This window comes from Solenopsis invicta, chromosome 16 (assembly GCF_016802725.1).
Source record: "Solenopsis invicta isolate M01_SB chromosome 16, UNIL_Sinv_3.0, whole genome shotgun sequence".
In the NCBI taxonomy this organism is placed as follows: Eukaryota; Metazoa; Arthropoda; class Insecta; order Hymenoptera; family Formicidae; genus Solenopsis; species Solenopsis invicta.
In genome coordinates, this window is record NC_052679.1 from 6,336,010 (window position 1) to 6,363,513 (window position 27,504).

The 27,504-nt window shown below is 41.8% G+C and overlaps 1 protein-coding gene across 2 annotated transcripts in view; it reads left to right on the plus strand.

Moving 5' to 3' along the window:
* The window catches only part of LOC105204827 (axin), a 29,940-nt gene extending 2,527 nt beyond the window's left edge, over positions 1 to 27,413 (plus strand). The window contains exons 3-9 of one of the 2 annotated variants that reach the window (XM_011174045.3): positions 21,145 to 21,300; positions 21,571 to 22,372; positions 22,749 to 22,913; positions 23,101 to 23,756; positions 23,843 to 24,162; positions 24,234 to 24,532; positions 24,613 to 27,413. In XM_011174045.3, coding sequence (XP_011172347.1) covers positions 21,213 to 21,300; positions 21,571 to 22,372; positions 22,749 to 22,913; positions 23,101 to 23,756; positions 23,843 to 24,162; positions 24,234 to 24,532; positions 24,613 to 24,739 — 2,457 coding nt within the window. In that variant the 5' untranslated portion in view covers positions 21,145 to 21,212 and the 3' untranslated portion in view covers positions 24,740 to 27,413. The remainder of the gene's footprint in view (positions 1 to 21,144; positions 21,301 to 21,570; positions 22,373 to 22,748; positions 22,914 to 23,100; positions 23,757 to 23,842; positions 24,163 to 24,233; positions 24,533 to 24,612) is intronic. The other variant, XM_011174050.3, reaches the window with a different exon arrangement.
* The last annotated feature ends 91 nt before the right edge of the window (positions 27,414 to 27,504 follow it).

Sequence of the window (27,504 nt, forward strand, 5' to 3'; positions counted from 1 at the left end):
ACCGACGTTTTCTTTAAAACGTTTAGCTCATTAAAAGTGGGCTGTCAAGTTCGCGAATGCATACGTATGCGGGCGCGCGCACGTTGCGGGGACGCACGCAGCCGTGCGTTTTCTAGAGCCGCGGTGGTTTTCTGCGGTCGGTGCTTTCGTTTCGACTGGTCGCGGTGCTTTTTCTTCGGTCCGTGTTCCTCGCCCGCCGCCGCCGCCGCCGCGTCGGCCGTGCCGCGCTGTCGATGGCCTCCTACTCGTACGCCCCGTATACCGGGTGTCCCGTCGGTCGACGATCATCGCGGGCGTTAGAGAAAGAACTCTTCGAGGAGAGAAAAAGGAATGTTTGATCGCGCGGCCGTGTGCGTCGGCGTAACTTTAAAGGGCAACGTAACGAAGATTCGGATATTTGACATCCCATTTGGGTACTTTGATCTATGCCGACTCTATCGACTCGTCTCTCGCTCATTCCCATAGAAATCTTCGTGGCGCACCACTGCCCCCACCCTCTACCGTTCCGAGCGGTCGTCAGTGCGCTCGTATTTCCGGAAGCACGCAAGAGACACGCGCTGACATTTACGCGAAGAAAGCGCGACGCGATGCGCGGCTACGCGACAAAAGCAACGTCGACGTTGACATCGACGTCGTGCTGCGCCGAGGGCACAAGGCAAGGATAATGATATTACGGCTTAAAGAGACGGCTTAACCTAACCGTTAGTTTATTGGCGTGAAGGAGTCGCGGAGCGTGTCTACATCAAAGCGGCCGCTTCCGAGCTCCACTTTACCCTGCCCCACTCTCCGCCACCGTCGCCGCCGCCGCCGCCGCCACCGCCGACGTCGTCGTCGTCGTCGTCGTCGTCGTCTCCTCCTCCTCCTCCTCCTCCTCCTCCTCCTCCTCCTCCTCCTCCTACCACCACTGACGTTTCTGTCGCTTCACCGAACCACGTATGTGCAAGCGGCACCCTCGACGGAGCGCGCTGCCCGTGTAGCTGTGTCTATCTATTAACACCTATTAACATCTGAAACGGGACACGCAACTGGCACAGCCGCGTGTCGGTCCAGCGCCGAGATGCGAATCTCGCGACGACAACGATGACGGTGATGACGACAACGCGAGCCTCGCGATGACGCGGTCATTTGTCGAGAGAGAAAGAGAGAAAGGATTTTCAGGTGAATTTGACCGAGAAATGCTCAAAGAGAGAGAGAGAGAGAGAGAGAGAGAGAGAGTTACGGCCTCGTGAATTCACCTGTTGAAATTACTGATAGACGTTAAAATCGACGAACGGTCCGACCAAGCGCGCGGAACTCGTAAGAAACAGCGTGGATCAGGGTTCATTCGAGATCGAAGACGTCCAGGAATCCTCGGCACGCGAGCTATTCGGCTTTGTGAAACGCCGCGACGATTACTATTTAGCCGACCCACTGCTCTCCCCTCTCTCTTTCTCGTCTCCTGGCCTTTTAATATTCTCTCTCGGCGCGGCGCAATGGCCCTAGCCAGCCGGTAATAGATAACACGGGGAAATCTGCCGTGGAGGGGGGGGGGGGTTCACGCGAACGCGGGAGACGCGTGGCCACCCTCCGTGAAGGCGCCGGGGTGGCCACGAGGACAGAGGGAGAGAAAAAAGAGAAGGCACGGTTTGGGAATCCCCCGGAGCACGACACCGGAGCTGAAGCGTCGACAAAGTAGCTGCTAGGGGCTCTCTCCTCCTCGTGGTGTCTTCTTTCCTCCCCTCCCAACCCTCGGCCTCGTGGTCGCGTTTGATACCACGTGCTTCTCGTCGGGATAAAAAGCGACCGACATCGGCGGCAAAGCGGAGGAGGGGAATTCCTCCCCCATTCCGATATCAAAGACTCTCCAGCGAGAACCGCTAAAACGATGCTCTTTGACATCACAAAGCTTTGGTGTCCCCTTCCTCTCCCTCCCCCTCCCCACCCCCCTCTCTTAACCTTTCTCTTTGCCCGCGGTGTCGCCCACGCTCTTTCTCTCCACTTTTCTCGAGTCCGTTTCTTGTTTGCCGCAAACGCACCCGCCCGCTCTACCGCTTGCCAAAGAAAGTGACTTACGTCGTATATACACTCTCGGTGCCATGCCGTCAACGTTGCCGTCGTCGTCGTCTATAGGCAATATTTTCTCACTGAAATCGCACCGCGGGTGTGGAGGGAGTGCCTCTTTAAAGTGTCGCGGCTCCTCGACCTCGTGAAAGATACCATTTTTTCCTTTAATCCACTCACGTGCACGAGATCCATGTGTTTGCATGTGTGTCTATATAACGTTCTTTTTAACTACGAGCGATAAAAAGACGTCGCGCCTTCATTCACGATTTCGAGAAATCTATGCTGGCGCTTGTAATCTTGAGATAATATCATTTATTGTTACGTAACTGCGCACTCTTGTAACGTGTATATAAAAAGTTACTAACACTGATGCAGAGCGGTTTATCATCAGTCTCGAAACAAAAAACGGCACTTTAGTTTTTAAGACTTGGATATAAGTAAGACAGTTATTGCGCTGAAAGTTTTTGTTTTTACTGGAAAATACATTTTCTCTTAAAACCATGTGTTTTAATGCAAGCGTTTATTTCGCTGAAATAAAAATATTTACTTGTAAATAACCAAGCATTCTTAAATATATAATTTTGTATTTTTACATTTTTTTACATTTAATGATTTTACGAATAAGCTAATGATATTATTAAACTTGAATAAATTTTCTTAGATTAAAAATCTAATTATTTTGTATATAAAAATAATCTAGCAGGAAATATTTTCTAAAAACAAAAAATACTTGATTAAAAATTATTTCTTCACTTACTTACTAAGAAAAAAGGTTGTTAACTTGACTGAATTTTTCAACTTGATTAAACTTCTTCACTTCAAATCAAATATTTATGTATTCAAGTTAAATAAATAAATATATATATATATATACTTAAATTGAAGTTCAAGTATTTTATGTTAAATACATAAATACTTGAAGAAATTTAATCAAATTGAAAAATTTAGTAAAGTGAACAACTTTTTCTTTCAGCGTACATAAATATTTCAATTAAGATTCTCAACTCGAACGCAAGTAAATAAACTGTTAGAACCCGAGTAAATAACTTTTTTTGTGTTTTAAGTAAAGTTTTTTTATTAGACACTTTTTCTCTCGGTGTGTGCGTTACCGAGGACAAAGACTTAAGGCATAAAGTATTGAAATTATAAATCAGCCATGCTAAAGGCTTTTTTTTCAACGAATACAAAAAAATCTCTGCTGTACATACGCATATTCTTAAGAGAAATTATTTTATATTGTTTTTTTTTTATAACTATCGCGTTTGCCTCCAACGTAAACCGGAAGTATCGGGTGTTTTCTGAGAGAGAAACGACCCGACGTGATATCATCTGTCCGTCTCGTCTCCGCGTGCAATAATTGCTACTGTATCGCTGGCCGGTTCTCTCTGTTGTTCTCCGTTGTTTGTCGGTTTCTCCTCGGCCCTTTCCCCTCCGTCGTCGGGCATCTCCGTCTCTCGGCACTTCAGCTTCCTCGGCGTGTCGCTTCGTCGCCGTCCGCCGTTCCGGCCGCTTTGATTCGCATATCTATCGCAAAGCTAACCGCCGGGCGACCGAGCTAATCGCCCGATGAATTCGAAGTACGCTCTCGCTCGAGTGCTCTCGCTCTCGGATGAACGGGCGCCGCGCTCTTTCTTTCGAAAAGTGCCGTGTCGACTGGGGGACACCGATAAAGGCACAATGAAACACAGGGTGTCCCGCGGCTGTCTGAAAGGATATCTCGACGTCGACAATCCGACTAATTCGTTCTGGGCAAAAATGCTTAGTTCCTTTGTCGATCTTTACAATCGTGCCGATTTTTTGGGGAAGAAAAAAGGAACAAATTGTGCATGTCTAGAAAGTGATCGTGTCTCTTCATGCTCTTAGAAGCAAAAGAAAAACGTATCATTGAAATCGCTTCACTTTCATCTTGGTTATGAACTTTTCGTCGAAGTTGCGCGTAGTGATCACAATGCGATTTTTAACGCAATTTTGACGTTTAGAAACTTAGGGAGGCGACGTGTCACTCCGAGGAGCATACGGGAATTAAATTTGTCGCAAGCGTCGCCAATAATCGAATAATGTGTTGCTGTTATGTGTTACTAGAATATACAGTCTAATGCTATTACTAGCCGATATCACTATTAAATTTTGTAGTAGCTCGTATCGTATCGCCTTTCACGTGCTTCCATCGGATTAACATTCTGTATGTACATATGATTCGGCAATTTTGTCCTGCGAATTTCTTTTCTTTTAAGAAACTTTTAAGAACACTGCAATCAGTTACACGTATACATGTTATGCGCTTTTTGTTTACTGTATTTCTCACGAAAAATTAAATTATTTTTTACAATTAAGAAAAATCTCAAATAAATCAATTTTGTTTATTTTACAGAACTGATCTCTGCATCGCAATGAAACTTTACATAAGTTATCCTGAATACTTAAATTTAAAAACTCAAATTTATTTCATTATTTCATTGTTAATTATATTTTCATTAGAGCTCTGGTCTACTTCTCTGTTGAAATAACTTTCACCCAGATAGAAAATAATCGGTGCCAAATTTTTTCTACTACCTTCAAACGCAACATAAAACAATCTGTAATGTTTTCATAATTTTCTTAATGTTTCGAGGCGTGTTCTGTACATCCTTAAGGATTAATCTGTAAAATCTCGCACTGTTGCTGTATCACGAGTATCGCGGAATTATAATTAAATGAAAAAAAATTCTCGAGTGTGCGAGTAAAGAGTTTGTATTTTATTTTACGCTATACTGGTTTGGATTGCATTACATTAGTGAATCCGTGCTCGCTCGCATAGCGTAAGCGCGATCCCGACGATGAAACGCGAAGCGTGGCACGTAAATTTTTCAGCCACGATACCGGAAGCGACGGTCGACGGAGACTATTGCCTCCTTATCCGGCTGACTGAATCTTTTAACGTCGGTAAGAGGCAAATCTCGTCCCGCTTAATCCCGTGTAAAAGTTTCGGTGGGTTTCTACCGGCTCTCTCTCTCTCTCTTCCTTTCTCGAGCAAGCCGGTCGAAATCGATCAAACGGCAAAACTCGGAAAGAGCTATGCATTTTTCATCCGACGTAAAAGAAAACGCTCGTAAAATCCAGCGAGATTCTGCGGCATAATCCGCAGCGTTCTACGTGTTTCCCGGCCTCGGCCGCGTCGGAGGCGCGGTCGACATCTTAAACTGCAGTTTTGCAACGATCCCTTATACCGTTCTCCTTTTTTTTTTTCTTTGTTTAATCCCGCTGCGCAGCATGATGGTTTTTACGGTGGAATTGTTGAAAAAGGAAGACAACTGCGAATCGCGATTGCGCGTACGACTTTTGTACGACCGATGTACTTTCGATTCTCGAGTTGAGAGCGCGGATTTATATCTCGACGGCTCAAGAGAGGATCCTGCTCGCTCGGGCGAGTCTCGCGGTGTGTTCTCCTCCTGTCGTCCCCCGGGCTCCCTCGGCCACGACGGCGATCCCGTTAACGAACGACGCCATTAAGGGCGCATTAACATATAATTTTCCGTGAGAAATTATAGGCGACTCAGCGCCGGGTTGCTTTGCACGGTGTTTATTACGCGTGTCCGCCGCTTCGCGCGGCGCGAGAGCGAGCGGGCTCAGGACGAGAAAAAGAGTAAGAGAAGGCTAAAAGATAAAGTGAGAGAGAGAGAGAGCGAGAAGAGCAGGAGCGCCGCACCGGCGCGGCGTCCGGAGTCGATTGGCGGTGGTGAAGGAGAGAACGTCGGATCGTGATGGGGCTGACGCGGGGGGAGGAAGCGCGGAGGGCAAGAAGGAGGAGACGCAGAGGTTTTAAATCGCGTGATGTGTTAGTGCATTCATGCGAATCCACATCTTGCGGAGGGGGGCCCGAGGGGGGCGCAAAGGGGGAGCCGAGGAGCGCGCGTGTGTGGGATCGCGTGCGGCGGCGAGATCAAACGAACGCGCTCCGTCTCTCTCCGTCCCGCTCCGACTTTCTCTCTTCTTCCATCTGCTCGATTCTCTCTCTCTCTCTCTCTCTCTCTCTCTATCATCTACGTCGTCCTCGTCGCGTCGCGGCTTCTCCTTTCCCTTCCCGGTCGCGCCCGAGCTCTGGCAAACACGCTACCAGTTTCTCACTTTTGCTCGTAAGCGCGAGTTCTCCGTCTCTCTCTCCGTCTTGCTCTCTCCTCCTCGACGACAACGTCGAACCGCGGCACCGGTTCTCTCTCGTCGTTGGTCTCTCGTCCTTTGCCTTCTGCCCTCTCCTTTTGCTCGCCGAGGAGGAGCTCCAGGCCGCCGTCGCAGGCGCGATTCCATTATTATCGCCGATAGTTTAATTTCCATTAATTGCCGGGCGCGCGGCTTTCCCATGGATTCTGCAAGATTGAAACGCTAACCCCTTTTAAAAGTATTCTCTAGTATTCTCTACCTGAACCAATTTAACTGCGCCTGCAAATCGCTGAATTTTGAAAACGATCGACCCCGAAAGCGTTAGCACTGTTTTAATTAAAAGTTTAATTTTTTTCCCTGAAATTAAATTCAATATGATTTTAAAGAGATATTCAGTGGAATACGCCATTCTGACGAAAAATACTCTAATATGAATTAAAACGTAGTTTGATTTTCAATTAAACGTCGGATCACGCGGGCTTTCGTTAATATATGTAATTGATTCAACTAAATCTTTTTCATTCAACTATACTTGTCATTGTCATTGCTTTTAATCTTTTGTTTCATACTGTCATTGCATTAACAAGATATTTCTAATTAGACTGATGCTTCTGATTCGACAGCATTTTTTTTCTCTGTCTATGATAGAATGTATTTCGTTTTTTTTTACGTAGTGATATTTCCTTACGTAGAATTATATCCCTTTAAAATAATTAATAAATGAATAATTCGACTCTTTTATCGTTCTGTAACGCGCAAGGTCCGTATACTTGAAGGAGCGTAACAAAATTACTAAGAAAAAAAACGTTATAAAGAGAGCAGAGAAGCAAAATTGTATTCCAAACATGCGCGAAACAGATTTAGCTTGGAACAGGTGAAATTAGCCGCTTGGTGAGTTCCATTTTAAGAGAATTTTGTAACGGGGTCGTGTACCTGACAATCTCTTTAAATCGGTATTTACCGAAGTCGATAAGATTGTCGGGATGCCAGCTGCTGCTGCTGCGCTCGAGTCGCTCAGCTGGGAAATGCCAAATCGCATTTCAGATGCACTTGATGCATCGATTTAAGCTGCTTGGCCGGAGGTACCGACGACGGTAATTCGATACGAATCGATTATCTTCTCCAAATCGAGATTAAAAGCACCTTTTTCCCAAGCCAAACAAATTTTTGTAAAAAATAAATTTTTTTAAGCGAATAAGCTATAAAATATTTTATAGCTGTTCGAGAAGATATTCCGAAAGTATTTCATCGAGTGTAAAATCAATATCGAAGTTAATAAATAAAGTAATCAAAACGGAAAAAACATTCGAAGGAGAGAGAATCGAATAAAGGATTTAATTTTTCATCGCAGAGAAATTTGGAGCATAAACTACTCTTTTTTTTCCTCTCAAGACTCTTTGTATGTGTGTGTAAATGTATAAAAAAAAAAAAATATATATATATATATATATCATTATCTTTCGAGATCGAGTGTCATCCGACTTCTTTCGTTGACGATCCCACGTCGCGGCCCGGTCGAACCGCCGACACCTTTCAAGTCGCCGACTTTCTTCCCCTTACGTTTCCTCACTTTTCCGCTCTCCCTTCCCTCCGCCTTCGGTCTTTCTTATGTTTTCTTTGTCTTCTTCCCGACTGTCACGCGAATTTGTCGCTTTATTATCACGTCGCTGTATCCACAAATCCGACTTTACCTTCTTATTATAAGCAAATCTATTCGTTTTGATTTTTTTTTGTAAAAAAATAAAAAAATAACATTGAAATAACGCATCGATACGATAACCACGCCCATATCTATCTCAAGACATTTGTAACGTCAGTGGGTAGAAAAATAAAATGTTTAAAATAATATAACAATGATCACTATTCTTGAAATTGATTAGGCACGTTTTAGCGATAACGGAATGATAACCGTGACCGGCAATTTAACGAAAATCGTTATTCGCCTTGATCAAAAAGGCGGCCGATAGTAAATACCGTCGAAAAATCCAAGTTTCCGTTTAAAGAGCTTAAGAATTTGCCCTTGTACCTGGACCCTATCACTTTTTTGTTCTGCCGCTTCGTCCACCAAGAACCTTTCTTCTCACTTTTTCTCTCTTCCTTGATAAAGAGAGTGAGTGAGAGAGAGAGACAGAGAGAGAGAAAGAGAGAAGAGGGCAGTGGCAGGAGAGGAGATCGGTCCGCTTGCGAAGGAAGATGGAGAAGAAGAACAAGTGGGGGGATGCAGCACGTTAGAGGAGAAGAAAAAGAGAAACATGCTGCAAGAGCGAGAGGTAGAGACGGAGATAATGCTCGCTCTTTTCCTTGGCTTCCACGGTCACTGTGGTTTCAGTCTCACCGTGCGCGTTGCGTAGGACGCAGGTCCTAACAGCTCGGTCTTTCGGCATCCTTCCGACTACCGGCAAAATCCTCGCATTCTTCTCCCCGAATTATTATTGCGGAACGTTCGTCGCGGAAACACGTTTTATTCCCGACATATCGACGTTTCGAGTGAATTTTGTTTGAAACATTTAGCGTGCTTCGGAAGAGATTTATACGCTAAATGTACAAGTATACGCCGATAACGGATAATTACGCGTGTGCGTGAACTACGTCATAAATATTTTAAGTAATTGTGAAGTTAACGTTAAAAATCGAAACGCTAACGTCGGAAGAAGAGTCAAATCGTCAACTGATCGTTCGCTGCTGATCGTTCTTATTCGCGAAACTCCAGTGATGAAAATTGACCGTAATTTTAACGCGGAAATAAAATCGGCTTGATGATCGGCTGATTCGTGACCAAGAGAGAAAGGAGAGAGTTACATCTCCGATAACGGGAGACTTCGATGCCTCCGTCCGGAAAATCTCGGCGCGAGTGATGCTGCAGTCAGCCAGGTACGATGTTCGCGCGTTCGCATGATGTTCGATCGATAGATCGTTACGCGATTTCGATCGTCGAGTCGTGCGGCACGATTTTCTTCATTTAAAAAAAGCCGTTCTACGATCGAAATACGAGAATAATTTCGTGGATTTGCGTCTGAAAGAGAAATCGTATTTGAAGCGCGAGTTTCCGAGTTTCCTTCTGATAGAAGAGCTGCAAAATCAGAATTTAAACAAGTGGCAAAAGTGAAAGAGAAAGAGGAGGGAGAGAGTTTTAATTTAAGAGAAAGTCTTTTTCGTGCACCATGGCAATTTTGTGAAAGGAACATTTGTTTTTGTGACAAGTTTGTGCTTAGCCGTGAGATTATTGAGAAATGGTATCGATATTATCGGACAATTGCTCCCGGCGGCACTTCAAAAAGGCAGGTAGACGAGACGTCACGAGCGATAGTCATCGGCCACGCACGACCCGGCGACGATAATGATGAACGAGTCGCGTCGCTGAGCCCCCATGAATCGGCGCGGAGTTAAGGTATTAATTGTGGTGAATTACGGGGAGACTATTAATTACGGCGCGCCAAACGGATCATTAATCGCGACACCCGTCAAAGGAAGGGGGAGGAGGCGCCCACTTCCGCTCTGTGAATTCTCACCATTATCGCACGATATAATATCCGCGCCGATGAAAAACGCAACAGACCTAATTTGAAAGTGGGCGCAATTCTCTCCGAAAACCTGGCATATCCTCTCTCTCTCTCCCTCCCCCCTCCCCCCTTTACTGGGTTTCGCGTCGAAGCGGCACGTGGAGCTCTTCGCACTTTTGAAATTTTTTTTATTTTTTTATTTTTTTTTATATAATTGCGTTTGGAGGGTTTTGCGAATTTATATGTACATGAGAGGGAAATTGTTCTATCGCTGTGTTCTCTCGTCGTCACATTTGTACCAACAGAGAGTACGATCATTGTCGATCGTACAAAAATGATTTTCAAATTTTCGAGTCAAGATACACGCACGCATCACCCCGAAAAAAAAAGATAAGGGGGCATATCTTCCGTCAAGTACCAAAGTTCATCGGAACTCAATTTCTTTGTACCGTCTCGTAAATATCTACAGCAATAATGACACATTGTTCAAGATGGACTTCATAGATTGCTCAAGATGGATTCCGTAGACATTTGGAAAACTCCGAGATAGGTCAGGTCAGGTAGTTGTTTGTTGAGAGAAGGAGAAGAAGAAGAAGAGGGGAACCGGCTTTGGTTAATGCCGCGCTGAACGTCGTCCTTTCCGATGCCGCCACCTGGGGCGAGCGGCCCTTCAGAAGTTCCTTTGAAAGATTTGCAGCTCGTGTAGTACCTCCGTGAGGTGATGCACGTAAAGTCATCTGACGATAACGGTGACACGCCTTTGATCGCTTCCGCCTTGTCTTCCACCGCGCCGCCGCCGTCTCATGACTTTCCCCCCTTACCGGTCATATCGGTTATCTCTTAAACGAACATGTTCTCTGATCGGTATCGAGAAAAGGTTCCCCCGAGTTTCATACGGGAGGAGGGCAAAAAATTCAAACGCGACATTTCCGCGAAATGTCACTCGCCACTTCGGCCACTTTGCGAGTTTAAAATAGATTGTTTTGTTTTTTTTTTTTATTCGCTGCGCACGAGATAATGCTTATAAATATGGTAATAAGGGAAATTATAATACGTAATTATCATAGTGTGAATAATGAATGTGATGAAATTAATTGATAATTAGCTGCGTTAATTTATATAGGAGCGCCGAGAGTGATAAATCGCGGTCTATTAAACGATATAATTGAATTTCCAATTGACTAATGACGACTTAAATGATTTATACCATTATAATAAGCGCAACAAGAAAATAAAAGAGTACTAATGAGTAAAAGGAGTGGCACTATCGCCTTTTATTTCGTCAGCGATTGATGGTCAAGGTTTCAAAGCTGGTCCGTGCCGTAAATACTTGAAAAAAAGTAAATCCCGCGGCTACCGTCGTTGCTCGGAAAAAGCAAATTCTGAAAAATTTGAATCTCTATCTTGATAAAGAGAGGGTCTATGTGTGCGTGCTCTGAAAAGGGGACCGTAAGAAATGAGGAGAAAAGTAAGGTAGGGGGAGGGGGGAAGAGGTCTCGGACATGTCCCCGCTCTCTCGGGCGCGTAAAAGAGATTTCGCCGACGTTGCTCTCCGCAGACGAGAGGCCGAAGGGATTCTCGCGGACAGGGAGGAGAGGAACGGCGGGATAGAGAACGAGGAGAGAAGAAAGGAAGAAACGGGGGAGGGGGAGGGATCGCGCGGGACGCGCGCAGCGAGGGACGGGGGAGCAGAGAGGGTTAGCTGAAAGGGTTAGCTGAATGGGAGCCGTGTGTATGCTTTCCTCGTTTGAGAAGCCTCTCGTATCGCCCAGGGCCGTGAGGGAATCGCGACGCGCCACTATCCTAACGCGCTTCGTGATAAACCGCTCGCGTAATTATTTAACACCCGTTAAGTGCCTCGTAACGTCGGCGTTTCCATTGCGACGTTCGACGTTCGACGTTCGACTCCGTACGGCCGTATATATAGGCTAATAGCGAAGCGGTCGATTGGTTTTCTCACCGGTATTCATACGGATTCGAATCGATGGCAGAGGGTTCGATGGCACGTCTAATACAGGGTGGTCCGCGAAGCGTCCAATTTGAATACATTTGTAATAGCTAAGTATATGAGAGAAAGTAAGGCCTCGCGCACTGTAGAGAGGAATATTAGATATTAGGAACAGGAATTACAATTTTAAAATCAGTTTTCTCAATGTCAGCACTACAGATAAATAATAAGTTATATTGTATCTTGTCCGACACGTTTATATCTTGTGTTTATTCGTATTCATTAAGAAATCTCATTCTAATAGATTTTAATTTTATTTCTAACGTCTAATATTCCTCTATTGTGCGCAGGGCTTAAGAAGGAAGAAAACGAGCGTGTGTGTAAATAATTTTCACTCTTTGATTAAAAGCGTAATTAATTACAGATTTATTGATTTTGGTCTAAGGACCGGTCTAAGAATCAGCTGTTACTTCAAGTTTTATTAAATGAAACAAATACAGATATCTTCTGCTTATGAATTTTTGAATTCACAACCGGCATGTTGTTGACTAAAAATGAACCAATGGATTATAATGAAGCTGATTAAGCACTCGTTAATTAGTGAGATAAATTAAATGTTAATTTTATAATAATAAATACTACATTAGAAATTTATAATCATAAAAAAAAGTTTTTATTTCCTAAATAGAGGTCTATAATCGTTTTTGTTAATAAAATAATTATTTTGTATAACGTTTTATTTATACGAAATATAAATGCGCCGTTCTGAAGTCTCGGAATGTAAATAGAGGATACCTGTACGCGAGCGTACGCGAAAGTAAATGATGTTTTGTCACCGAAATAGGGATGCGGTACCACGATGAGTTGAATTTTCGGTTCACTGGATCGGTATTTCGATCCAGAAGCGAAGAGGACGTTTACCTGCCCGCGCCAACCAACGGCCCTCTTCCTAGAAACGGCTCCGTCCCGAGATGCGGCTATCTTTCGCGGAAGTTTTCCCCCGTTACGGAAAAGCTCTCGGTCAGATCGTAATCTCGATAGGCCCCAATTCCGACGCGGTACAAACATCCTTTACGATATAAATGTACAACATTGAAAATCAGATTTGCCGAGATTACTGCTCTCAACCCCGCCGTAACGTATCACGTTTATTATATATTATGGTTATCAAGCGCGCGCGATACCTTTTACTCGGCGTGAAAAAATTCAAAATTTACGTCCCTATGTTTTTCATCGCGCGCTGTAAAAGCGCCGCTCTATAATTAGAATTTCAAATGCCTCGAGAAACAAGAAAAGAAGAAAGAGAGAAAGAGAAAGAAAGAAGAAAGAGTAGACGACGGACGCGCTGTCATCAGCGACGCTCGCCGTTTCGAATCGTCACCGCGTCGTCGGTGACGATCCGGTCGTTCGGCGCGCCGCGCGTCGGACCCGGATCCCTGGTTACGCGCACTCGTCGGACACCCGTTAGACCACGCGGCGCGACGAGGGAAGGGCCCCGGAGACTCTCAAGCGGCGCGGCTCGCCGAGCGAGCGAGCGAGCGAGCGAGCGAGCGAGTGAGCGAGGCGTTCCGAAAACCTGTAATTACGGACCCGGCGTACATCAAGCGGTGCCGCCGCCAGTCGCCAGCCGCCGGCCGAGGCCTACGTCTTCCGTCTCTCTTTTTATATCCGTTTCTTTTCTCCGCCTTTCTCTTACCTCGCTCTCGCGCTTCTCCGCCATCTCCATCCCCCCCCCCTCCTCCCCCCCTCATCCTCCTCCAGGGCTGTACTCTTACAGGGTAGATTGGAACGTTGCTCTAAACGTTATCTTTACGAGGTGGACACCTGTTTACAGCGATTTGTTCAAAATTAACAAAGAATTATTCTTTACTTTAAAATTCATTTTAAATTAAAAATTGCTGCTCGCGACAACACGTGAATCGTTTGTAACTAATAATTACATTGAGAGAGAAAAAGTTACGAAATTTTAGTAAATATTTGTTTGAATAGTTGCAACGAAATATTTACTTATGGTGCATAATTATTTACCGAATAAAAAAAATGCTAGTTAAATTGGTTCTTGCACTGAATAAATATTTATTTACATATGTGTCGTATCTACATATTTATGCTTTTCAAAAATTACTATGAGCTATGTTTTTCATTTAAAAAATAGAATTAGACTGTACTTAAAAAAACCACTTGAAAATTAAAGTAAATATTACATTGCGACTATTCAAACAAATACTTATTAAAATTTAGTCATTTTTCTCTCAGTGTACAATTGGATTTTTTTATTTTAGATGAAGCTATAATATCAGCAATAATTTATACGTATACGTATGCGTTTTCCGAGAAATAAAATAAATTCCTTTTGCTTTTAAATTATTACATGTACATGTATACTATCTGTACAATTGTACTTCTCATTCTTTGAGAATGATGTACGAACCGTGTCTAATTTTTATTTTTCACGTCGGCGATGTAGCTTTGACAGCAAGCATAAATACAACATTCGGGGATACCGAGGGTACGGCATTGCGCCTCTCTTCGATCTCTTTTCCTCCGCTTCTCTCCTTTTCTTCCAAAAGTACCGCCGTACCTGCGCCGAGGGCCCAACTTGCCTACACGCCTCTCCTCGCTTCTCTCTTTTCGCTCGTGCTTTCTCTCGCTATGTCATTCTGTTTCACTTCTTCTGCCGCTTGGTACCCGCCTTTTCTGAACCTTCCCGGTTCAATTTGAGCGGCATTTCGAGCTCTAGTTTGCGCGAGAGGTTTGACTCTCTTCGTCATATACGCATTTACGATCGTCGCGGTATTCCGAGTGATATTCTTCATTAAAAATTATTGGGACATTTTTGGGAAACTAGTTCAAAATTAATTAGCGATCCACATCATCGGCGCATTACAATTCTCAAAGATCAAAAATCGAATGATAAATACCACGCAAGTTTGACGCGCGGCGTCTCCCTTTTAAACATAACAATACCGTACAAATTAGCGCTGCAATTTTTATTATTACTTTTGCCGACTGATGCGGATTGGAGGGGCGTATTGGTAGCGGAGACGAGAGCAGAAACTCGCGGTTTCCCGAGGGATTCGTTCGATCGCGACGCACAAAAAGCCGGCGTGTCAGCGGCTGCATAGAGAGGTGTATCGCCGGATGGCCTTTAAGATTCCTCTCCGTTCGCCGATGCCTTTCTTCTTCGCTCTCTCGCTCGCTCGTCCGCTCGCTCGCTCCCTCCCTCCCTCGCTCCTTCCCTCCCTTCTTCCCTCTCTCCCTTGTCCGCGTCTCTCGTTTTTTGAAAGAATCTTAATCGCTCGCGCCGATAAACGGCCCTCGCGAGAATCGAGAGCGACCGACCGACCGACCGGCGGCGGCGGCGGCGGCAGCGGCGACTAGCTGTGGCCGTTCTCGCTTCTAATTCTTTCCATCCACCACCGTCATTCCTGACCCTTTTAAGCGTCTAATTTCAATTAGTATTCAGTACAGAGTTTTATCGTAATTTTATTATTCTAAGAGATTTATTGAATATCGATTATACCGAGAGGGAAAAATTACTAAGTTTATATAAATGTTATTACAATGTACAAATAATTATTTTATGTAGAACCGATAATATTTACTACAAATAATTTGCACTTTTTGGAGTAAATGAGTTATTAGAATAGCATCAACGTACGTTTATTTAAATTTAGTAATTTTTTCTTCCCCGTGTCTTATAAGAATTAATGTTCAATCTGAGGTTTTGCAATAATTTTAATCCTGTTGCAAATCTCCCGCGTATTTTTCACATTTGCGCACCGTTTACCGCGTGTAAATTTTTAGTAGTTCTTTCATTGAATTTTATATTTCGATAATTTCGAGAGTTTCGAAAATTACATATTTAAATACTGAATAACGAGAATTCCAAATGATTCGAGATCTGTTGCATATAAATATCGCGACGTCGTTTAAGTAGTAAGATAAATGAAAAAGTGTCGCCCTTCGCGCAGTGAGAAATGAGAAAGACCGATTGCTCGAATAAAATAGATAAATTCCGCAAAGAAATAAATTCACCGCGAATCGTCACTCGAGTAACTTTGGATGAGAAATCATTTCGATGGTCCTTCGCGAGACGATGATTTTCAAAGCGCATTCCCGTCGTCGCGCGACATCTCGCACGATAAAAAAGGGACAAGGAGCCTCGTCTTGCCCCTCCTCCTCCCATTCTTTTGCGGATCAACCAATCGAACGAGCGATATGCGTTTCATCTTTCAAGGATATCGTTTTGTGCTTATTATTATTATTAAACACAATATTACGCAGTGCGCATAGAAATGAAAACGATTGAAAAAAAACTAGAAACTTTCAGTAAAAAAAATTCATTAAAAAACAGTTCCTTACTCCTTGACGAGTTTTTTTTTTAATAAACATTTTTTTTATATTTAATGCCGTATTATTGTGTTATAGAAGTTGGCTTTTGCATTCATTTAGATTTCTGTATAAAGATAAGTATAAACAATCAAAAGGTAGTATACAATAACTGAATGATGGTAGCCGTGAAATATCTAGATCAGCAAGAAGCAGGAAATGAATTTAATTAGCTCGTATTATTTTAATTCGTACAACGCAAGGTTATTTTCGCTTCGATTTGAAATTATAAATACACAGAAGCACTAAATAATAACGAAATAAACGTATCACAAATTTTAACAATAAATATCAAAAAAAAATTCTGTCTTTTTTAATATATTGGCAAAAAATATGATTTTTTTTAAAACTAGTTTTCTATTCAGTTGTTTACTCCAAATTCAAAAATACTTATTTTTTTATGCATATTGAATTAAGTATTGCATTAAAAGAAAAAAAATGTTTATTTCTGCATTTTTGTCAATACACAGAAAAAAATTTAGTATCAAATCAATAATTCATTGTTTCGTATATAAGCAAGAATATAAAATCTTCATGGAAGATTTTATAATCTTAGACATAATTTGCTTACACAAAGAGAAAAATTTTCTTCACGTAAACGAATTATGTCTGTTTAAAATTATAAATTCTTCCAAGAAGATTTTGTATTCTTGCTTATGTATAAAACAATGAATTGTTGATTTAATATTAATTTTTTTTCCGTGTAGTCCTCGCTATTTAAAGTTGCTAAAAATAATTTTCACAAATCGTTTCAATAAATTATTTTTAGGAAACTCGCGTTTCATAAAACGGGGGAAGCTTTGCGGAGGCACGAAAATTCGAGGGTCAGGTATTCGGCGGTACGCTACAGCGACCTGAATATCAGCGCCATGACCGAAAGCCGCGGCGCGATTTCTCTGTGCCTATGAATCGGAAGTCACGAAGGCGTGAATTTTAATATCATTCGCATAGGAAAGAAACATCTCTCGCGCGAGAATTCCTCACACGAATTCTTCGCGGCACACAGAGAAAACCGGCACGCTTCGACAAATCTTAATATCTCGTCGAACCCGCGTGTCTCTCTCTCTCTCTCTCTCTCTCTCTCTCTCTCTCTTTTATGCCTCCGCGGTATTTCGTTTCCTTAGGATCCGCGGGACCGACGATGCTGTGCCATGTCGACCGCGCGAAACGGACGCGATTTCACGCTGGACGAATCGCGATTTCATTGTCGGGTCCGCAAACGTACCGTAATATTTCAAATCTTTCGTAAGATGCGCGAGATATGAAATATAAAATATAACGTATCACATTCTACGTGTGTATAAAATATAACATTCGTGCAGATACGTCTTTCGCAATGCCAGTATTTAATTTATTCATCATCTAAGGGCAGAACCGTGTTATTTTTTTTTCTGTGTGACGAACTGAAAACCAAGCGTAAAATGGCAAAACTTTAAAAAGATTGAAAGTTATCGTAAATTTTACACCCTCAACTTCAAAACGCAAGCTGGCGTATCGAAAAAAAAAGGAGGAATAGGGGGGAGAAAATTTCCTTCAGATAACAATTCCACGCGTGTAATCTCGAGTGAAGTCGTCGCGCCGAGCAGGAAAAGGTTTAATACCATTTCCAGTTCTGTAGGAGAACACGAGGGTTAAGGTCATTAATGATAAAACGGGACGGCGACGGCGACGGCGACGACGACGGCGGAGGCGGAGGTGATGGCTGGCGAAGCCCACAGATAACCATTTCGTAATTCGTTAGCGCGCGCGCAAAGTCTAACCACCGGGCGCGGCGCGAAATATAATAATTTTAATTTGCACCTTATGCACGTCTCAACCTTCTTCGCCTCCCGCCTCCCGCCCCCTCCCCCACCTCTCCTCTCTCCTCTCCCAGTCATTTTATGTCTACCTAATGACGTTCGTCGTAATTATTCGGCGGAGCGCCACGGTCGCTAACATATAATTAAAAGAGAGTGAACGCGCGAATTATCAGGACGACCACGACGACAGAGATCCTCTCCCTTCCTCGTGAAGATGATCTTCGTTAAATCTTAATTCGCACACTCTTGTCCCTATACGTAAATAAGAGAGCGGGCATGCATTGTGCACGTTCTTTGTCGAGAATTGGGAGGGATCTGTGTGCAATTAGCGTTTAATGGCATTGATCATCTTCCAGGATGTTACATTTAGCTTTTCACATTTGAAACGCTTCGTATTGCGTTTTCGAGATGTAATATTAAACCTTAACATTTGACCTGACGTCACAGTGTATGTCAATTTTTGCGAAGTTCCGATCAGAAATTTAAATTAGAAATTTAAACAATTCTTAGAAATTGGGAAAAATCTTAGAATTTCGCAACCCCCCTGCAGATCATATTCCATCGATAATCTATTGACTTTTCAGACTTTTAATTCTTTTGGAAAATTGAGCTTCCAGGAATTCTACATATCTATTAAATTTATTTTAATATTTTTTTTTAAATATCGGTCATTTACTGACGATTGTTCAACAACTTATTCATAGCTACACGATTTTTTAACAATTTGATATTTTGTTCACAATTTTATCCTATACAATTTCAAGTCGCATAAATATGTTGAATTCTGAAGTTAGCGAGTTACTTTACCTTACGAAGGAAAAAACGAACGATATATTATATTTGATCTGCCTCTGCGGACGATCGGCAAGGCAGATTTTTCTCTCGACTTCGAATTGGCGGCATCGCTGCGATAGATGGCGACACCGACTTGAAAAATTAATGAAACTCGAATATTTCGAGCTGTACGTTACGATTTCGAAAGATCTCTATGATCGATACTTATATCGACGCTATTCGACGGATCGAACGCGATCTCGTTATCGTTCCGGCGGCGGGCGGAGGGGGCGAAAGGAGGTATGTACAAGAAGAAGAGAAATGCGACTCGGCGATGTCGCGCGTCGTCAACGGCGATTGTGTCGCGGGACTTGCGGGGCTAGCGTCGCCACGAGGAGAAGAAGGAGATTCCGTCGGCCAAATCGAACGCGTCCGTTCGCCGTCCGTCCGAGAATGAGCTCTCGGAGATTCTCGAACAATGAGATGTTCGCGACAGAGCTGATACGGCCGGGAAAGCCTCTTAAGTTAATACCTCGTGGCCGCCGTTGCTGACAAACGTTTTCTTTCCCTTTCAACGGGGGATATCGCGCTCGACTGGTCCACCTTCGGCTCGAGAAAGGTACATACTGAGGGAATTTGCCGATTATCACTGCTCTTCGCCGTTTAAAAGCGTTGCGAATATCGTGGGGACACGCAATCATCCAGGCTTCGTCTGTTGTTATCGACGTTTCGCTTGATAGCCTAGCTATGTTTTCTTTATTCTTCACGATAAAGAAAAGAAAAGCAGATTTCTTTATAAGGTGAAAAAGTTATTTAGACGTGAGAGAATTTATGTTTCTAAGGCCAGTGAAATCTCTGTCTGTAATTGTACAGCAACAAAGTGGAGATGCAGCCTTAAAATTAATTGAAATGTTCTTTCAAGTGATTATTTTCAAGCTGTATTTTGTGACAATAATGAAATATATGTTTATGATTGTTCTGCAAAAAATATGAAGTGCTTGAAATAAGTACAGAGCTTAAAGAGTCTCTATTCGTCTCCAATGAACAATGCACGAAAAGCTATTTCAGCGAGGCATTTTGCTGAAAGTCTGAGTCGATAGGTCACAAGGAGTCTAGATGCTATCCCTACTCTGCCTATCAGTGTGGCTTTGGTCCTGGTCAGGACGCAGCCTTGGTTCAGTATGCCTCCAGCGGTGCTATCGAAGCCATCGAAAGCATCCCAAGCATCATTCTTCGTAATATAACAAAGACTTAGTGGTGTTTGTAGTATCGGATCAACTCACTTTTGTCAAAATCATAATAGATCATTGTAGATTTAGCAAATTTGAGTGCTGTCTCTGTGTTAGTCTCACCATCAAGATGGTATGTATTCGGATTCTTCTCTTTTGATTCAGGTAAATGTGCGGTGGAGCGAGATGATTGACTATGACAGGTTTTCATTTCATATTTCTGCCTTTGTGTGGGTCAGGATCAAGTTTCCATACTTATTCGAGAGCTATACCCTCTTCCCTCTCGAATAGCCCTATGATATCGATAGTATTATGTCATAATTATTTCATCACAAATTGTTCTAAGCTAGTGATACAAGTCGGTTACGCTTTGTGTACTTTTGTGAATATGTACAGAATGTTTTTGGACCTGTAATCAGGATTATGTGTGTATATTTCAAGTTTTTTAGTGTGATTTGTGCAGTGATATGTATTATATTTAATGTGGTGAAAGAGCAGCTCTTGTGAATTAATTATGTATACAAGGGGTAATATCTCTTGCTCAAGAGGATAGTTGTACATTTGCTGCTCGGGCTGAAGTATGGCCCATATGAACCATATTTCAATGCCCTGTCATAACAAAGGAACAGGCCCTTCAGGCATAATAGGCCCTTTTTTCCCCTGATTGCCTTACCTCATAAACCTATTAATATTTTTCCACTGTGTTAGAGCTCAATTTCAGTTAATAGAGGATATTAAACTCACAGTATCGATTTAGACATTTTTGGAACTGGCAGGAACATTCGATGGATTGTGTTATAGGTTTTGTCGATCAATACCACACAAATGGTCTGCGCAACAGACCAATAGGGGTTGTGCATATATACACGTACACACAAAAATGCATCCCTCTGCGCAGCCTGCCAGGAGATGGTCTATAGTTTCTCCGCTACGCTCCACCCTTAACGTTCCTGACAACAGAAAAAAAACTCCCTTAGCTGCTTAATTGGGAGATATGACTCACCTCCAGAGCTCGATCGATCCAGCATCCCAGATTTCCCTCTTTTGTTAGAATGTACCAGCTCTGCTCTCTCATAGAAATATGACTGTATTTAAAATCAATAATATTTAAGTAGTATTATAGCATAACTGCTATAAATGACTCATTTGTATGTTTATGTCATATTAAATGTGTATACTCTGTATATTATTTTTAAGTGAGCTATATGTCCTGACAGCTGTTATTTCTACTTGGATACAATTTATATCTTGTCATAAAATATAATATACAAAATGTAATGTGTGAAATTTATATTATAAAATTTATTTATTTACTGTTTCAGGTTGGGACTAACCATGTCCACTAAGAGGCATCGCGGGCAAAAATCAAGCGTAGATAATAAAATAGCACATGAAGGCCGTAATAGATAGAATGAGCGCATCTCGGCATAACGAAGCGCGTTGCTTCAATGAGAACTCTCCCAGGCCGCCAGTGCCAGGTAAAATAAAACATACATTTTAATAAAAGAGTAGAAGCAATTACTTGCTAGACAGAAAGCATGTTTATCCTTATAAATATATATATTTTTTTTTTCTTTTATAAAAAAGTGTTGAAAATTTGTTCAAATATTTTCAAGATAAATATTATTTTTAAAAGCTGATTGCTTGATATATATTATACTTATAAAAATATATATTACTTGTATATTATACTAAAAGATACTGATATGTTAAAATGTGTATTGCAGCAAAATCTTTGCATGTTTTAGGAGAGGAAACTGGAAGCTATGTCAGCCGGATCCGTCCACAGAGTCCCGCTCTGACGCCAAGACGCTCTTCCTTCGCGACATCGCAAGTCTCCGGCGGTGGTTGCGATGTTTCCGCGCCGCTGGGATTTGAACCGGAGGGTTGTTGCGAAACCACTACCATGGAGAGCAATTCGCCCCCTGCTTACACACAGTGGGCAAGAAATCTGCACTCCTTGTTAAATGATCCGGTGGGTTTAGACCTGTTCGAAAGGTACCTAAGTGAGGAAGGGCATTTGGAACCGCTCATCTTCTGGTTTGCCTGCAAGGGCCTCAAAGAGCAAAAGAACAGGGACAAGATTTCGCAGTTGGTGAAGGTTATCCATCGAAAGTTTTTTCTCAAATTGCAACTATGTATACCGGAAGATGTGATGAAAGAGGCGGATCGGCGGATCAAGGAAGGCCGCGCCGATCACAAAGTATTCGACATCGTGCAACTGGAAGTAGAGCGAATGATCAACGAGACAACATATCCCAACTTTCTTCAATCCGACATATACGTGCAGTACGTTCAGTCCTGTCAGAATCCCGATTCCGGCGGTTGCCCGAGCTCGAGTTCGGGGAGTCGCGAAATGTCCATCTCCTGCGGACCAAGTCTGCTACCCACCGTGCACGAGGACAGCGAGTACGTCAGCACCGGTTACCTGGACAATTCGCATTCGACCGGCGGAACGCCCGGGGAACTGAGATTGACCAAAGATATGCTAATGGCTACCCAACAGAGTAGAGCGATGGATCTACGACTGAGGCCAGAAACGTATGCCGGGTAATGCGCTTTTCATGAAATTGTCGAGTCTTATTAAAGTACCATTCTCGTCATCTGTAGAGTATGCTTCAAATCAGTCCTGCGAATGCCTTAACAATGCTGTCGTTTTGTCTTCTTTTCTTTTGAAGCTTGATGTGATGAAACTTGCATAATTTGAATTATATTTTAAGTTTACATTTTATCATCGATTTTCGAAGCGATTGACATCGCCAAGATAGATTTGCTATTTTCCCCCTTAACGTTTTTGATAGTTTGTTCGTACATACAGGATATGCAAAGTTTTTTTTTTTTTTTTTTTTTTTGTTTCATAACCCAATATTTTTATTTGTCTTTTATTTAGCTGTTTTTTTTTTGCAATTTTGCGTGGCATTTATAGCATTTACTTGCAACATGGGACTAGTCCGTATCACATGCACGTACCCAGATTGCACGCACAATATTCCTCCTACAACCCAGTATCCAGACAGGATTCCGAGCTTCAAAGTTTGAGCAGTGATGCACGTACCGAAGTGGACAATGTGTCCCTCAACGACGGATCCATGTAAGTTACCTTTCTCTCTCTTTAATTTTACACAAGCGTTTTCATTTGCACCTGAAATAGAGAGTGAGATTTCTTCAACTTTCATTTTAATCGTTAAACTTTTTTGAATTTACATTGTTTAGTGTTATATTGGATTAATATTAACGATACATTGCTTATCCATGTGTGTTTGACATATTGCCCGCAGTGATGGGACGAGCAGCAGACAGAGGAGCAAGAAGCAATACACCAAGCAATCCAGTAGGGCAATTAAAGAATCCGCGAATATAAATCGTGAGTCTATGGCACATCACGTTGTCCCTCGAACTCAACGCATGGCATTCCCAAAGCAGATGTCAGCGGAAGAATTTGCGGAAATGCTCACGCAGAAATTGGAGATCCTCGAGCGACAGCAGAAGACTCACGAAAAACTAGAGAAATATTTGCATCCGGAGAATGACGTATCGATCGGTAATGATGCGTTGTTGGAAACTGGTAGGGCTTCTAAGACTCTAGGCGAGGCACTGAAAGAAAAATTGTCTATTGAAGAAGACAGTGATCAAGCGATTCTCGATGAGCATGTGTCTCGCATTTGGTCAGATCAGACACCGTCGAGGTCTCCTAGGCACTCGCCCGAGAGGAGGCGTCCCACTCACAATTATCCACGGCCTTATAAGCAGAGAAAAGAGAAAGATATGGATTCTACATTCTCGGTAGATAGCGGTAACATCCACGACTTCCAAGATGGCAGCGACCTTGTTGGAGCCGGCTCCATGAGTTCACTAGGCTCACATCTACCCAAATCTAAATCTGTGCCATCGGATTACGGTGACTTCCTCCACAAACAAGATCTGCATGCTCAAGGTAAATTATAAAATTAATGGCAGCACGTTCATGCACATTATGTACGAATTGTGATTAGCAGTAAAACAAAATGTTCCCTTACGCAGGCCACGACCAAAGATTCCGAAGGTCGGATATGACGAGACGATCAGCCACGAAAAAATCAATGACGGAGCTAACGGATAGCGGGGTAAGCGTAGTCAGCGACGTGGACCGTTCCATAAATAAGGACGGTCGCATGTTGTCTCGGTTTAAAGAAGTTGACAAGAAAGTTGACTTGAAACACAGTCGTCATGGCAAGAGATATGGTTCGCGTAGCGGGTCCTTGGAAAGGCCAAACAGAGAAACACTCCCATGGAGCCTGGGAGGGCCTGCCCAGCCATGGGTTGCTGATCCGGGAATGCCACCTCTGCCACCACCTCATACGGTAAATAAATTCTCTTCTTTTCTTTTTTCTTTTACAAAAGGATGTATATATCACGATTAACTATGTCACAGGTTATACAATTAGAAGAGACTTGTAGAAAACTTAAAGAGATGGAAGAAGATAAGATGCGCGCTAGCTGCAAACAACGACATCTCAACGTTTCGAAACAGGCGTACGCAGAGTACGCGTCGCAAAGTCAGCCGTACGTTCAATCCAATCAGTCCACTTTGAGGAAACCGAAGCAGGACGATTTCACCACTGTTGTGTTCAGTTTCTGTGACGAGCAGTTCCCTTACCGGACCAAAATTCCTGGTCACAACGTCACGTTGAAGCAATTTAAGGAGTACCTTCCGAAGAAAGGGAGCTATCGGTAATGCATCGCGTTAATTAATTCGACAAACTAAATTTCGAGAAATTTTAATTAAATTTTTTTTAATTATGCTTTTTCAGATACTTTTTCAAAACGGAGTGCGAAGATTTAGACATGAAAGTCATACAAGAGGAAATAACGGATGATGCCGAGGTTCTGCCATTGTGGGAGGGCAAAGTGATGGCGCAGGTTAAGGCACTCGAGTAATAGACTGAATAAAAGAAACCGAGCGCGCGAAATGCGCGTATTCTGACCAAGTGCCGCAATAAATATTATTTAAGAGATCCGCCACTAAAACGGCAAACCGACGCGCTCGGTATTTATACATATATACATATTAACGCTTGTCACGCGGCCTCTTTCTCATAATTGCCTAAAAAAGTAGTTTTAATCGATGAAAAAGATGATAAACTATTAAGTCGAGCAATATTGTTTCCCGCATTGTTGCGGAAAAGTAAGAAAAGAACGGCCTCACATCAAATTCTGACGGTCAAATGTCCTCGAAGGAACCTCGTACGCTTTGTTCATTGTTATAATTAAGTACAGTAATTATTTCATTGGGTTTTTTTGCATTCAAATATTTTTCAATGAGACTTGGGTAGAAGTGTCATGCTAAAGTTTCAAACAAAACTTTAGCTCCACACACAATGACGATCTTAAAGAATATTTTATCAGATTAATATCATACGTTTTTCTGCTCACTGATGAAATACTAATTTGAATTTGAAAATTATTTGAACGAAGATCGGAACGGAGCCGTACTTTTCCTCTTTCTAATTTTTCATCACATTTATACTTTTTTCGTTCAGGGCAGAGAAAGAAAGAGAAAACAGCATTCTTTATGTGGAATTACTTCGTCAACGAATTTACACAGCTGATAGCTCGCGCGGCAGCGCTTTATTGTACATAATTAGTATGTAATGTTTTTTTATGACAATGTTATGCGTTTTGTCGGTACGGATTTTGTCAGATGAAATTGTATTGTTATAATTTCGTCTAGCATTATATATTACTTTCACGGGGTAATTTGGGCGAGAACGGCAACACGTCGAAAAAAGCGAATACATTGACATAGTGACCGACTAAACAATTTCTTCCTCTCGAAGACTTCCCATAGTTCTCCACACGACTGTACAAAAGTCCGCGTAGTTGATCGCCTTAGTAAAGTCTACATAGGCACTAGACTTACATAGAAGATGGTAATTATTGCAAATTAGCATCTAAGAAAATATATTACGTATATTTTACGTAGATACGAGACGTCGCCTCGTATATAATATATGTAATATATTTTATATATCCGCGATATACAACATGAAATTGAAAAGAAATTACGAATCATGTTTTTTTTTCCATTGTGCCACTACCGTCACTATTGCATCACCGTTGCATCCATTCAACATTGTGAAATAAGTTCGCCAAGCGTAGCCCAATACAAAGGGCGAAATTTATAGCATGTATCAACACGCAATTGGGACGGCAAACACCGATGGAGAAAAGAAGGGAAGATCATTAGCGTTTAGATTGTAATAACGTTTGTATCAGGTGCGGAAATATGTGCCTTTTTAGTGCAGTAAGATCGAAATAAGTCTAAGAGAGAAGGTTAAGAGATATTTATAAATTGCAGTACAGGGGCCCAATCCTGATAGGAAAAATATCGTGTCTGAGATTAAATTTTCCCAAAATTATATCTACACTGAGAAAAAAAGTCTGGTAATAACTACCAGATGTATTTTGTTTAGCATATTGATACGATATTTAGCAAATATTACCAAACATAATAGTAGCCAATTGGTAATAATTACTGAATATTTAGAAAATTAAAATTAGTATTTTGTTAACATTTGATTAAAATTATGTTATTAAAGCTTTAATAACTTATCTAGGCTTGATTATTATTAGTAAAGGAAATCAAGGCCTAAGATGAGCAATTTAAATAGTTATGATTTAAATTATTTTCACTTTTATTTTCATTACATGCGCAGAATAAATCTTTTCGGGTAGGCTTCATAGCAGTAATGCTGACGCCTTATTTTTTATCTGCGCACGTATATACATACTTTTCACATTTTTCTCTGGCGTATATTCAACTGTAATTTTGGAGGTATATAATGAATTAATTTAAAACAGTTTTGATTCACCCAATTTTCATCAGTAACAACTCGATTATTATTACTAGACTTTTTTTCAGTGATATGCCAATTTATTGAAAAGAACGTAAAGTCTTGTTATTTTTTTATTCTTCCTCTATCAGAACCGAGCGTTATATTTTATTTAATCTCCCCCTCCTCCCCTTTCTCCCTTACAGTTATAGAACCTTCTAATTTATTCAAATTTAATTTTTACGCGCGTGAAATTGTGCGAGGATTTAACGTCTCGCGTTAAAATGTTCGATTGTATATTCTAATAAAGATTGCAGTAGTGTAAGAGTGTACCTAATCTATTGTTTCGTTTCTCGATTTGTAAGAGAAAAATATTGTATAAAAACGAGAGCTCTTTTATTGAAGGAAAAAAACTCGAGACTGAAGAAATTAAATTATTACATATAATTGTTACGATATGTACAATGTAAACCTGCGGAAAATACCCTCAATCGATAGTTCGACTTTATTTGCCGGAGCTCGCTTCCTACGCGTAATCCCCGTGGGAAAAATCGATAAAGAAAAACAAAACGACATGCATACCCATTTATTTGAAAATTCGATTGCGTCCTCTAAAAATCGATACTGATGATGACGTATATGCGATCAATGACAATTTTTAATTGTATGTAACTGATTATTAAAATATTACGAACGTTAAAGTGTTCCTGTACCTAATTAATTAATAATGCGATTATTGTATATCAAAAAATATTGAAAATAAAAAATGCGATTTTCACTGGATCACGCTGTTGTGTGCGTATATATAAACGTTGTTCAAAATCTCACCCTATAATCTTGCATCTTCGCCGAGTAACGAGGATTATATTT